The 12841-nt window shown below is 53.7% G+C and overlaps 4 protein-coding genes across 4 annotated transcripts in view; 3 read left to right on the top strand and 1 right to left on the bottom strand.

Annotated features, from left to right (window-relative positions):
- Positions 1-433: 433 nt before the first annotated feature.
- GUITHDRAFT_165517 (hypothetical protein) lies at positions 434-4515 on the top strand (the record flags this gene model as incomplete). The annotated part of the gene is made up of 6 exons (XM_005824209.1): positions 434-3577; positions 3624-3687; positions 4000-4042; positions 4089-4185; positions 4229-4330; positions 4380-4515. The coding sequence occupies 6 exons, from the start codon at positions 434-436 to the stop codon at positions 4488-4490; spliced, it is 3561 nt and encodes a 1186-aa protein (XP_005824266.1). The 3' UTR covers positions 4491-4515.
- A 3112-nt stretch (positions 4516-7627) lies between these two features.
- Positions 7628-8182, top strand: GUITHDRAFT_51841 (hypothetical protein; the record flags this gene model as incomplete). Its single annotated transcript, XM_005824208.1, has 1 exon — positions 7628-8182. A coding segment is annotated over one exon (555 nt), but the record flags the coding sequence as incomplete, so codon positions are not given.
- Positions 8183-8269: 87 nt separating this feature from the next.
- On the bottom strand, positions 8270-10147 carry GUITHDRAFT_155001 (hypothetical protein). Its single transcript, XM_005824207.1, has 6 exons — positions 10027-10147; positions 9872-9974; positions 9755-9825; positions 9341-9519; positions 9229-9291; positions 8270-9093 (listed from the first exon to the last, which is right to left on the bottom strand). Exons 1-6 carry the CDS (start codon positions 10129-10131, stop codon positions 9003-9005), a joined length of 612 nt encoding a protein of 203 aa, XP_005824264.1. The 5' UTR covers positions 10132-10147; the 3' UTR covers positions 8270-9002.
- Positions 10148-11289: 1142 nt separating this feature from the next.
- GUITHDRAFT_97309 (1-deoxy-D-xylulose 5-phosphate reductoisomerase) overlaps positions 11290-12841 on the top strand; it is a gene marked incomplete at its 5' end in the record, with an annotated part of 4984 nt that continues 3432 nt past the window's right edge. Inside the window, 7 exons of the mRNA XM_005824206.1 lie at positions 11290-11359; positions 11437-11481; positions 11535-11602; positions 11885-11911; positions 11959-11997; positions 12467-12505; positions 12674-12742. Of these exons, the coding sequence (XP_005824263.1) occupies positions 11290-11359; positions 11437-11481; positions 11535-11602; positions 11885-11911; positions 11959-11997; positions 12467-12505; positions 12674-12742 (357 nt within the window). The remainder of the gene's footprint in view (positions 11360-11436; positions 11482-11534; positions 11603-11884; positions 11912-11958; positions 11998-12466; positions 12506-12673; positions 12743-12841) is intronic.

Genomic DNA, 12841 nt, shown 5'->3' with positions numbered 1-12841 from the left:
TCCGCACCTCTCCTCTCCTCTCCTCTCCGCACCTCTCCTCTCCTCTCCTCTCCTCTCCTCTCCTCTCCTCACCTCACCTCTCCTCTCCTCTTCTCGTTGCTTTTTCTCCTACCTATCGGGACGCATCGCCTGCATGCCATGGGGCTCACCTCATTTTTTTAACTTTTACAGTTTGCTTATAACATTTTGTTTGTTTTACAGATTCTTCCCTTTTTTCGCGTTCCCTCCAATGGCCCGTCCATTGTGCATAGGAATGCAGGAGGGAGGGTGTAAAGACGTGTACATCTGAACAACATGGCGGATACAGTAGCGATACAAGAGAAGAGATACAAGTGATCTAAGCGCTTCTTGTAAGTTCTTGCAAGTCAGACGTCAGTCTTGCCCTTCATCACTCCCAGTTAGTCGTCCGATTTTTCTAGAGGGCACCGCAGCAATGTCCGCGTCAGAGTTTCGGAAGAAGTCCAATCAAAGACGGCAAGTCCTGATAGAGAATCTGGTTGAGAGCATCACAGGCATTGCCAGAAACACTCCAAACTTCCGCAAAGCAGTGAAGTTCTCCATTGAAAACATCGACGACCACCAATTCCTTTCAACCATGCCGAGCGTTGTCGATCGTCAGTACAAGAACCTGTTAGATAAGCTGGAGTTCCACTCACAGATCGGAAAGTTGAACGCCCTGCAGCACGCTGTAACGAGGCTGCGAGGCATCCAAGACGTGACCAAGGATCAGGACAGGGAGGATTTCGTTTACTCGTGCATGAGGTTCCTGTATCATCTGTCCGACAGGGTTCTCGATTACAACATAGACAACGAGAGAGCGATCTCGCACCATCGACAGCTGCAGTTCGTTGAGTCAGTCAGCGCCCCGGATGTACACGACCTGGTGAGCAGCTTGCGCAGCATCAACGAAGAGTTTGCTGGGGACTCTGGGGCAGAGAGTGAAGGCACGCTGTCTGACTGGAGCGATGAGGAAGAAACTGTGTCAGGGGAGAAATCAGGTGAAACTCTGCAGAAGGAAACAACTCCGATGGACGAGCGGGACGAGTGCGAACAGGTTGATACAACGAGTGAGGTGAATAGGATGTCGACGGTCATCGGAATGGAAAGGAAACATGTGGGAATGAGCAAGCCTGTCGACATGGACCCATCGCTCGGGTTCAAACTTCCGAGATACGTCTCCGCTCCACCCAACGTTCCCCTGATCCAGACAAACCTCGCCATAGCGTGCGCAGAGATGGATGAAGGACGAGATAGTCTGAGTTTGTGGAGGTCGAAATATTTGATCTCCCATGAGCAGACAGTTGTTCAACAAGTCCTGCAGATGCTTGCAGGGCGAACAGGATCGTTGTTCACATGGCAGGGATGCACCTGTGGATTGAAAGATGTTCATGTTGGCTCGAACGATCTCCGAAGTTTCCGTGACAGGTGTGATGGATTCCTCCAGTGCCAGCCAGTCACCCTCACTCACCTATCACCGGAGTCTTTGAGCAGCATTCTTGGGAAGATGATGAAGATTTCGACCAAGCTTGAGAGATTGAGGAGGTTCTCACGTCAGTACCTCTCCCCAGATTCAGGGAAGACTCTCACACAGCAAGCCTTCGGGCTCAGTGTGAGTGAAACCCTTGAATCCTTTGACGAGATCGTCAACGGTCTCATTCGAACTTCGCATTCTGAAAGGCCGACGTTGCAAGTGGAAGGATCTCATACGTCGCTGACGCTCATCGTAGTTGAGAGACTGATCGATTCCAAAGTCAAGGAGGTGGACTTGTTGACTTTCCTAGCTGGCGGAGTGTCACAGCGGGAGGTCCCTTCTCCCTCGCACAGCACCAAGAGGATTCTGGACTTTCTCTTCGACGAGGCTTCTATGACCCGCATGCTGCCCGACGAGGGTTGTTACGACCTGCTCCATGGGATCTTTACAGCTACCCTGAGGCCATACCTCCACATCCTTGACCACTGGCTGGCGGAGGGGAGTTTGGAAAACGACACTTGCAATGAGTTTTTCATCCAGGACGTCCAAGTAGAGCAGGAGGCTGGTCTGAGTGATCAGGTGCAGCCGAGAACGAGTCAGCCCTCCGTCTCCCGCTACTGGCAGATGTTTGCGATCAGGCAGGGAGGAGACATTGTGGATGAGGGGAAGATAAGGAGTAGCAGCGTTGGCACCATAACGATCTCACGGGAATCTAACTCTTTGGATGACTTTTACACGGGAATGACAATCACTGTCACTGGAAAGAACGGAAAGTTACTCTCAGCCATTGTCAAGGGATACATCGGAGCGAAGCGAAGAGTCCTCGTTGATCTAGAAGACACGGTGAAGGAAGACTGCCTCTACGTTGTCACAACAGTCGTTCCAGCTTTCTTCCGACCCTTGTGTTCGCGAATCCTCTCAGCTGGGAAGTCTGTGAATGTGTTGCTGTATGATGGAGACACCAAGAGGGTTATACGACAGGTCTTGACAAGTCAGAGGTCAATCCTGTCAACGTTTGAGCAGAGGATGAAATTTCGCAACCGGAGGTTGAGGATAGGTCAAGGAGTCGTCCAAGATTCGTCTTCTGCTTGCAGTGCCAAGTCCACTCCTGTCAAGAGCCGTCCGACAGCAGATTATCCCTCGGACTTGGCGGAAAGAGGAGGTGGAGGTCTGGTGCAGCTGAGTTGGGTCTTCCAGCAAATTCATGCCAGCACGACTTCTTCGACGGAGAGAGTCGATGATTTGTTTCATGTTCATTTACCCCTCAATGACGACATGTCATGTCAAGTCTCCTTCCCTGACAGTGCTGATTGCTCCTTTTCCGACCTTCCTCCTTCATCGCTGAGGCACTTCCTGGCGTCCGCTGACGACGAGGAGGATGAGGAGATCTCCGAGGACTTGGAGTCTTCCGTCCTACCGTTCGAGAAGCTGATGGAGGAGGCGCTGCTGAAAGATCTGGAGAGGAGAGTGGAGGACTTGAACGAGGAGCTTGTCAAGTATCTCGTCAACAAGTTCGACCTCATCGCTCATCTCAACGTTCTAAGGAGGGTCTACTTCATGGCGGCGGGAGATGTCCTGCATGAGTTCGCCATGCACATCTTTCAGAAGCTGGACAGGAACGAGCCCTGGAACGACCCGCACACCCTCAACTCGCTCCTCCAATCTTCTCTCCCTCCCTCCAAGAGCATAACCTATGGCACGATCTCAGCTCAGATCGACGCAGCGCAGGATCCGCGCAAGAGGAAGTCTGCATCGGACGCGTCCATTTTCGCCCTCGACGGGCTCTACATCTCGTACTCGGTGGAATGGCCCCTCAACCTCATCGTCAACGAGCAGAGTCTCAAGACGTACAACAACATCCTGATCTTCCTCATGCAGATCAAGAGAGCCAAGATCGCTCTCAACGCAGACACGCACGCTGACAAGAACGCCATCGTCAAGGATAGTGAGAGCGAGTGGGAGATGGAAGAGTTGCAGACTCGGGACAGGATAGGGCAAGACGCTTCCTCTGCCGAGCGCTATGGGTCGCCCAACACCAAGTATCTGCTGTTGAGAGCTGAGCTGAGACATGTCGTCAACAACCTTGAGAACTACATCATGACTCAGGTGACTTGAGCTCCCTGACGGCTCATCTTGACCTCTTGGGTTGTAGATTCATGGGTCTGGCTCAGTCATGATGGAGAAGGAGATCAGGAAATCGACGAACCTTGATCAGAGTACTTCCCTTCCTCCTCTCCCTCTCCTTCCACCTCCCTCGCCCCCTTCCACTCCCCTCCTCTCCTTCCCGCTTCTTCTGTCTCTTCCCCCTCCCTCCTCCCACTCCTCTCGCTGCCTCGTCTCCCTCCTTTCATTCCCGCTCCCTCTTGTACCCTCCTGTTCCCTCCTGTCATCCTCGCGCCCTCCTCTCCTCCTCTCTCCTTCAATTCCTTCTCTCTCACCGTACTCACCCTCCTCTCCCTCCCACTCCCTCCTCTCCCTCCCGCTGCCTCCAGCTTCCTCCTCTCTCCGCTTCTCTGACATCTCCTCAGTCCATTCGTTGCACCTTCGCTTCCTCAGCCGAATGCGCGATCGGTGAGCATCCCGAGACGGCAGCCATGGCGCCACTGACCCGCATCAGGTGCCTCCTCCATGAACGAGCTGCGGTCGTGGCAGACACAGCCCGGAAGGTGCTGGACCTGGCTCTGAACTTCAGCGTCTCCTATCCTCGATACAAGGTCCCTTCCTGCCCGGGAGACGCCGGGCTGACATCTGCTGCAGGCTAGCTTGCAGAAGGGAGAAGAGGACTGGGAAGAGATGCGGGAGGCAGAGGAGAGTCTCGACAGGGTCAGCAAGGACTTCCATCGCTGCACGAGGCTGCTGGTAGGAGGCAGGACGTCGTGACGGTGCTGGAGGACTGACATGGCGGCAGGTGGTCGTACTGAGCAAGATCGTGTCCCGCGGCTTCCATCCCCACCTCGAGGACCTGCTTGTGCGGCTGAGCTTTAACGATTACTTCGATGCCTCGGATAGCAGGAGGTGATGGCTGTGAATGAAGGGAAGAGTGTAAGATGTTGTGGTACACCCGACCAGAGGCTCGCACTGCACACCCTACGAGCACGAGCTCTAGAGTACCAAGCGAGTGTATAGCATGAAGGTCGTGACCTCCTTACACTGTCAGCTGTTCCATGAAGATGCTGATGAAGAAGCATTGAAAAACGTTGTTCGGGTAAGACACCTCGCACCATCACTGTAGCACAGAACTGCTCGACTGGAACTTGTCAGATTGAAAACAATAATGTAACTGGCAGATCTCTTGATTGATTGCACGGGGCCTTTGAAAGTTCAGTCTCAAGGAAAGTTACCTAGTTCGCCTCAGAGTATACATAGGAATATTGAGAGGACAGCAACTTCTCCTACTACTGAGATTAGGCTGACAATCGTGCGTGCAAGCCTCCCGTGTCGTTTAGCCCCTTGCATGGAGGTGTCGACAGGTCAGGGTAATACTCCTATGAATGGGGGGTGGGGTGGGTAAATAGGGTAGGGTAGATATTCGTCTGATGAGCACCGGTGGTCGATGGAATTGGGGAACGAATTATGTTGACGTCTCTAGCCAGTCAAAACTTTTAATCTCTTTCCAAAAACATTATATAGAGCACAATCTGAGATTATAATACTTTATATAACGAGGCAGCAGCGAATACTACCCAATAAGTTAGTGAGAATAGATGGGCAGAGATAACTTCGGTTGTCAGCAAGGGGCCAAATCGCGATCGAAAGCGAGTCTTTTCGATGATTTTGACCGGTTCTGCGAAGAGTCCATGGATGAAACCTATTTTTCCACAGGGGGGGTTTTGACTGTCATCACTTTCACCCTTTTTCGTGTCCATTTTCAGGCATGCGACCAGGGTGCACGGGAGGGTAGTCTTACAAGGACGGGTATGTTTGATAGCAAGTTGCAGGAAATCTTCTGGGTGGGTGATGGTTCCTTCCTGGTATGTTTGTATGGGTAGGGGTGGGTGGTATCCGCGAGGAGGGCAGAATGGGCACAAGTGGATACTGGGTGAGAAAGAAAGGAATGGAATTGAAGGGAGGAGAAGTAGAACAGCAGAGATACGAAGCTATGTGAGAAGATATTGCTGAATCATTGATGAATGTACATGACATACAACAGAAAACAAAGAGTACGAGCGGGAGAGTGAAAAAAATGGTTCGAAGTTGTTCGTTGCTGTCTTGAGCGATTTTTTCGAGTTGATGCAGAATAGGATTCCAGTCACAAGGAAAACACCAGGAAATGATTTCTTCTTCGTCTCTTGCCACTGAATGATCTCAATTGATGATTTCCTGACGCTTCCCTTGTTCTCAGGATTTGGTGCGAAACGAAATAACGTCGATTGTAACATGTCACACATGAACTTCGATCAGAGCAACATAGCATCGCCGGTCGAAGTCTTCCCTCCTCTTCTCCCTATTGTCTTGCTCTACTTGAGCGGTGCCGCCACTGTTCTTGTCAGGCCCTTGTATACAGCCTTTGCCTCCTTCTTCTCCAGCAATCTCGATACCCACCTCCTTCGCAGCATGTCGACCTGGCTGGACTCCTTGCTCCCTCCCCCTCGGTGCGTGTACTTCCTCCCTCTCCTGCTCTTCGAGCTTTGGGTACCCAAGGCTCCTTCCACCAGCGTCGTCGTGTGCTGGTGGCTCTGCATCCTGAGCTACATCGTGATGGGGATCAGCGAGCTTCATGGGTGTGTGGCGAGGTACAAGAAGGAGGAGGAGAAGCTGGCGGACGCTGTGGCAGCGGTGGAGGTAGCGAACCAGCACCTGGAGATCGTACACTCTCTGATCCCGGAGAGCGTACTGAGCAAGATGACATATGAGAGCGACATCAACAAGTTCATGGGGGCAGAGATCGCAGACTGCTCGATCCTCTTCTGCGCTCTGTCTCCTCAGGAGGTGCTTCACAACAACGAGCCGCTGGATCTCTTCAGCATGCTGGATGAGATCTTCCGCAGGTTTGACGAGGTGGTGGAGAAGCACGGCATGTACACCTGTCAGCACGTGTCTGAGTGGTACATCGTGACCTGCCCTCGGGCTGCGAACCCCTTCGACGAGCTGGAGCAGAGCTCTCCCTACCCCGTGGAGTACTGCGAGAGGATGGTGAAGCTGGCTCGAGAGCTGATCACCATCACCAACAGCTACAAGGTCCACGACTGCCCCCTAGCGCTTCAGGTGGGGATTCATCGAGGGCGAGCAGCTGGAGCTGTGGTGGGGTCGCACCGCGCCTACTACAGCGTGTACGGGGACACGACCAACACGGCGTCTCGGATGTGCAAGTACGCGGCTCCGAACACGATCTTGTGCACAGAAGCGTTCAGGGAGGGCTTCAAGGGCGGGCAGTGCGAGCTGAGGTTCCGGTCGATGGGGCTGAGGTCGATCAAGGGGAAGGGGAACATGCTGACGTTCGAGGTGGAGGAGGAGCAGGAGGAGAGCAAGGGTTTCCCGCTGCTGTCGCTGTGCAGCCGGAGGCAGGAGGACGACGGGAGGAGGTGGAGAGGGGGAGGGGACAAGATGCACCTGTCGCCGTCGCTGCAGCTGTCGCAGGCCAAGGACCACCTGATGAACTTCCTCACTCGCATCATTCCGCATGAGGTGCTGCTGCTGCTGCTGCCGATCAAGCACGTGAGGAGCATGGAGAGCGACAGGACGGGGCTGGACGGGAAGATGCGGCTGTCGCTGACTGTGATGGCGCTGGCGCAGACTCTGCTGATCATGGCGTACGTGTTCTTCCTGCTGGGGTACATGCGGAAGTTTCTTGACAGGTGCAACCGTCTCAAGGGCAGCGTGCTGGCGATGAACGTCGGGGGGGCGCTGGTGTGGATGCTGATGGCGAGACGAGTGAGCGGGGACGAGCTGTTTGCTGTGACGAGCGCAATCTTGCTCTTCATCTCCTCCCTGCTCTTCTCCAGCAGCGTGCGAGACATCGGGGCGGTGATGGGAACGGGGATGGGGATGCTGGCGCTGGTGAAGCTGGTTGGGGGAGGGCAGCATGCGAGCCTGGGAGCGGCGATGTCGTTAGGGTGGATCTGGGGAATGGCGAAGAGGAAGTTGTCGGCGCTGCAGTTCACGGAGCATGCTCGGATGCAGTACTACAAGCTGCGGAAGATCGAGGCGGACCTGCTGGAGAGTATCCTCAAGGAGATGCTGACGAAGCAGATCGCGGACAAGCTCCTTCGAGATCCGATCACGACACAGGGAGAGATGAAGACAGCGGTGATCCTGCAGCTGGACATCTGCAACTTCACCGACATGTCTCAGAGCACTTCTCCGATGAAGCTGGCCAAGTTCGTGCACGAGATGTTTGCTTTCTTCGACCAGCTCGTCGTCGAGCACAACCTCCTCAAGATCGACACCATCGGCGACGCCTACATCGTGGCGGGATGGCTGGAGGAAGGCAGCGACGTGCAGAGCAAGCGAAGGACGCGGGGGATCTGCCTGAAGCTGCTGACGTGCGCGCGGGAGATGATCGGGAAGTTCGCGAGGTGCAGGAAGAGCTCAGCATGGCCGTGCTCGTGCCGGATCGGGATGACGGTGGGGAAGGTGGCGGCGGGGGTGCTGGGGAGGAAGCAGACGCGTCTGCACCTGCTGGGGGAGGCGATGAGGGAGGTGTCGGTGCTGGAGCAGCGGGGGAGCGCGGGGAGCGTGCACGCTAGTGGAAGCTTCATGCACGCGGCAGGGCTGACGAAGGAGGAGTGGATGATCGGTGTGATTGGGGACAGCTGGAAGGAGGAGGAGGAGGAAGAGGGAGAGGAGGAGGGAGGGGGTAGGAGGAAGAAATCTTTTATGGAACCGATGGCAGGGGAGGAGAAGGCGGAGGCTCAACAGTGGAGTTACAGTCGTTACAACTGGGAGGAGGATCATCGGAAGAAGCTTGAGCTTTCGTTGATGAGCAGCTTTCTGCTGTTTCCCTTGGATCCTTTGGGAGAGCAGAAGATGAAGGAGAGGGTAGTCCTGAAGCAGACGGCTGAGGAGGAGAAACTATCTAGACAAAGGAGGCTACAGCGAGAAATCGATGCGGTGTTTCAAACCCAAAATTTTACCTGAAGCAAACGTTAAGAAAGGAGATTTAATCTTACTTTGTATGTATATTTGTAAATTTCTTGAATTGATGTGAGTGAGTTTTTTTTCATCATCATCTGCCATCTCCTTATTCTTAGTCTTCTTCATCATTGAGTTTTCCCTACAAGTTTACAAGAGTCACTTTTTCGCCTGTCAATCCAGCGAGCAGCGTTCTCCGATCCCTCAACTTCACCGTCTTGTTTCCCCGAGCAAGCAGGACAGGAAGGGAGAAGAGGACTGGGAAGAGATGAGGGAGGCAGAGGAGAGTCTCGACAGGGTCAGCAAGGACTTCCATCGCTGCACGAGGCTGCTGGTAGGAGGCAGGACGTCGTGACGGTGCTGGAGGACTGACATGGCGGCAGGTGGTCGTACTGAACAACATCGACGTGTCTATGTAAGGCTGTTTGTTGTCAGTCAGTGACTTTTTGTCGTCTGTGTGTCATGAGATGCGAGGTCGAAGCTCGAGGCTCAGGTGGTCCATGATGAGCTCCAGTGCTGCATCCTTAGGCTGAATCTTCTTCTGTCGCAACCTGAGCCAGCACCATCAGCTCCTTCAGTCATGACAAGTCAACGAGGACGAGTTGACTTCTCGACGACAGTGAACGATTTGACATGTCGACGACTCATCGAGTGAACAAGCGAGCAATTCATCGGGTTTTCTTCACCTTTCAAGTGCTTGTGCGAAGTTGATGTCTCGCAGCCTGATGAGTCCGATCTCTGTCTTGCACCTAAACCAACAGTCACAACATGACTGACAAGCTCGTCAGCGTCACGAACAGCTCAGTAGCGATGGCGCATATCGCATATCGCAGACCGCTATGCTCAGTTGCCTCCAGTCGTCGTATGAGCAGGTCGAGCGATTCCATGAGAGGCCCCGAGGGAGTCTCGACGAGGGCGAGTCGGATGTCCTGCCGTACAGCAAGGTATGCTATCGCTGAGCTGCTTGCGTAGTGGACCTGAGGCAGAAGAGCCGTGAGGACTGAGAGAGGAGGGAGATGGTGTGAGAAAGATGAGATATCTGGATTGAGGACGAGGAAGAGGAGGAAGAGGAGGACGAGGAGGACGAGGAGGACGAGGAGGACGAGGAGGAGGAGGATCAGGATCAGCAGGATCAGCAGAAATAGGATCAGCAGAAGGAGGATCAGCAGAAGGAGGAGATGGTGGTGGTGGTGGTGGTGGTGGTGATTCTACCTCAGCTGAAGGAGAGTTCTTCAGAGCGAGTATGAGTAGCTCTAGTGCCGAGGGCTCTTTGTTGGCAGCATCTGGGTTTGAACGTCACTTCTTACTCATTCTTGTCTTCGTTCTCACCTCCTGGAAAAGTTTTCAAGGGGCTCGACGGGTCGAAGGTCCTCCAGTCTACCAGCGACCAGGCGAACTCGATCTGTCGCTCTGCATTCACGTTGGGGTCGGACTGCCGCCAAGTGTCAGCTACTTGACTTGCTCGTCAGAGGAAGCTATCCCACCGAGACGAGGTTCTTGTCGAGCAGCTTTCTCATGCACCTCCGCACATTCTTCCTGAGTTGTTCGGGGTTGGTGATGATGTTTCTCTGCACAGTCGCGCTCGGCATGCTGCAAGACTTCACTGGTTCAGCTCAATCAGCAAGAACCTCGGCCAAGAGATCAGACGGTAATTATGTAGCACCTCGTCCTCCCTCTTCCTGTCTAACTATCCTTTCCTCCTTTCCTCCTTCCTGCAGTCAGTGGCAGGGCTGTGCAGAGGCTCTCCTGTCCTGAGACTTCAAGGCTTGTACGGTCTCCTGTCCTGTCCTGTCCTGTCCTGTCCTGTCCTGTCCTGTCCTGTCCTGTCCTGTCGCTGTTCTCTCCTACGACTCGGCCATGTTCAACTGCCAACCTCCTACACTACCGTTATCGATCACCGTTACTCCAGATCATGGACCGTTATTCGTGTAACCACTCTGCATCATGTAGTAGGTTTCAAGTTTGGTCCGGGCCCGGCCGGGCCAGTTGGTTGAAAATAACGGTGATGTAACGGTGAGGCTTATTACATGGAGGCCGTCACAATGGAGGCGCAGTAGCGGAGAGGGGAGAAGAGAGCATGCATGAGAGAGCGAGAGCAGGAGCAGGAGCAGGAGCAGTTGAGCAGGAGCAGTTGAGCAGGAGCAGGAGCAGGAGCAGGAGCAGGAGCAGGAGCAGGAGCAGGAGCAGGAGCAGTTGAGCAGGAGCAGGAGCAAGAGCAGTTGAGCAGGAGCAGGAGCAGGAGCAGGAGCAGGAGCTTGAGCAGGAGCAGTTGAGCAGGAGCAGGAGCAGGAGCAGGAGCAGGAGCAGGAGCTTGAGCAGGAGCAGTTGAGCAGGAGCAGGAGCAGTTGAGCAGGAGCAGTTGAGCAGTTGAGCAGGAGCAGTTGAGCAGGAGCAGGAGCAGTTGAGCAGGAGCAGGAGCAGTTGAGCAGGAGCAGTTGAGTAGGAGCAGGACCAGGACCAGGACCAGGAGCAGGAGCAGGAGCAGGAGCAGGAGAGGGATGAGATAATGAGGAGCAGAGACGATGAGTCCGAGGGCTAGTGTGGAGAGGAGGGAGAGGAGAGGGGAGAGGGGAGAAGGAGGGGATAATTGGAAGAAGCCTGGTGACTCCAACATGCGATGATATATGTGAAAGATTTGATGTGAGAAGTGGATTTCATTGTTGATTGAAGATTCGTTCGAGGACAATCTGCAAGCGAGCAGGTTCATGCCTGACATCTTGACGTGCAGACCTGCTAAGGTGCTGAGGATGATGAAGGCAGTTCTCCCGCTGCTTGTCGTCTTCGGCTGCTCCTGCTCGGATGCATTCATTGTCCCAGGTGAGGGTCTCTCGAGTTGGTAGAGCAGACCAGAAGGAGGTGTTTCCTCTCTCTGACATGTCGTTTCCTCCCTGCAGCTTCAGTCTCACTTGCTCGCAAGGGCCTCGGCGTCAGGATGTCAAGTGAGCCGGCAGACCCTCTCGTGATCTAGACGTGATGACTGCCGTAACGGCAGGTGCTTCTCAGCAGGGTGCTGCTCCCTTTGGGACAGTCGAAGACTTACAGCACGTTGTGGACGAGGCGGTAAATCATGAAATGCCTTCCTCCTCTCCCTCGCTGGCTCGCTTCTTCCCTGACTCCCTCCCTCCTTCCCTCCATCACCCCTCCATCTCTGCCTGCCTGCCTCCTTCCCTTCCTCCCTCCCTCCCATCCCTCCCTCCTCTCGCTCTCGCCTCCCTTCCCTCCCTCCTCCTCCCTCCCCACTTCCTTCCTCCTCCCTCCCCACTTCCTTCTCCCTCCCTCCCTCTTCCGCCTCCTCCCTCCCTCCTCTCTCTCCCTCCTCTCTCCCTCTTACACTTGGATCAGGCGAAGGGTCTCAACTGGAAGAAGAAGGTTCACAGATCTATGTCCCTCCCTTCTCTTTATCGCCCAGCATTCAGGTCACCCTCCTTGGCTCCACTGGGTCCATTGGAACTCAGGTGAATTTGGATGTCAAACTTGAATACTTGTAGTGCCATTTCAATATCTGACACGTCAATTCGATGGATCAATTGTTCTTTCAAGTGTTGAAATCTTTGCAAAGTGATGATAGAGACTATGATGGTGAAGGGGATGATAATGATAATGATGACAATAGAGGTTCTGTTGATGATTATGATTGATTGATTTCGAATGTGAGCTGATTGATTTCGAATGTGAGCTGATTGATTTCGAATGTGAGCTGATTGATTTCGAATGTGAGCTGATTGATTTCGAATGTGAGCTGATTGATTTCGAATGTGAGCTGATTGATTTCGAATGTGAGCTGATTGATTTCGAATGTGAGCTGATTGATTTCGAATGTGAGCTGATTGATTTCGAATGTGAGCTGATTGATTTCGAATGTGAGCTGATTGATTTCGTATGTGAGCTGATTGATTTCGAATGAGCTAATCGATTTGAGTTCAGACCCTCGACATCGTGAAGAATGTCCCGGAGAGATTTGAGGTCCAGCAATTGTTGTCGCCTCCGCTCAAATCCCACCTCAACCATCATCTCCTCCTCTTTCCTCCTCTTTCATCCTCCTCCGCCTCCTCCTGCTCCTCCTCCTGCTGCTCCTCCTCCTCCGCCTCCTCCTCCTCCCTCTCCTACTGCTTCTTCCTCATCTTCTCTTAGATCGAAGGCCTGGCTGCTGGAGGAAATGTCGCTCTTCTTGCTCAACAGATCAAGGAGTTCAACCCCAAGGTCCAGTCTACATGCTCCTCCTCCTCCTGCCTTGCTTATCCAGACCCGTCTTGCACATGCTCTCGCAGGTGTGCACGGAACTGTCCGAAAGTGTCAGGA

Source organism: Guillardia theta (genome assembly GCF_000315625.1).
Source record: "Guillardia theta CCMP2712 unplaced genomic scaffold GUITHscaffold_97, whole genome shotgun sequence".
NCBI lineage: Eukaryota > Cryptophyceae > Pyrenomonadales > Geminigeraceae > Guillardia > Guillardia theta.
This window is presented reverse-complemented; position numbering and strand designations above follow the sequence as displayed.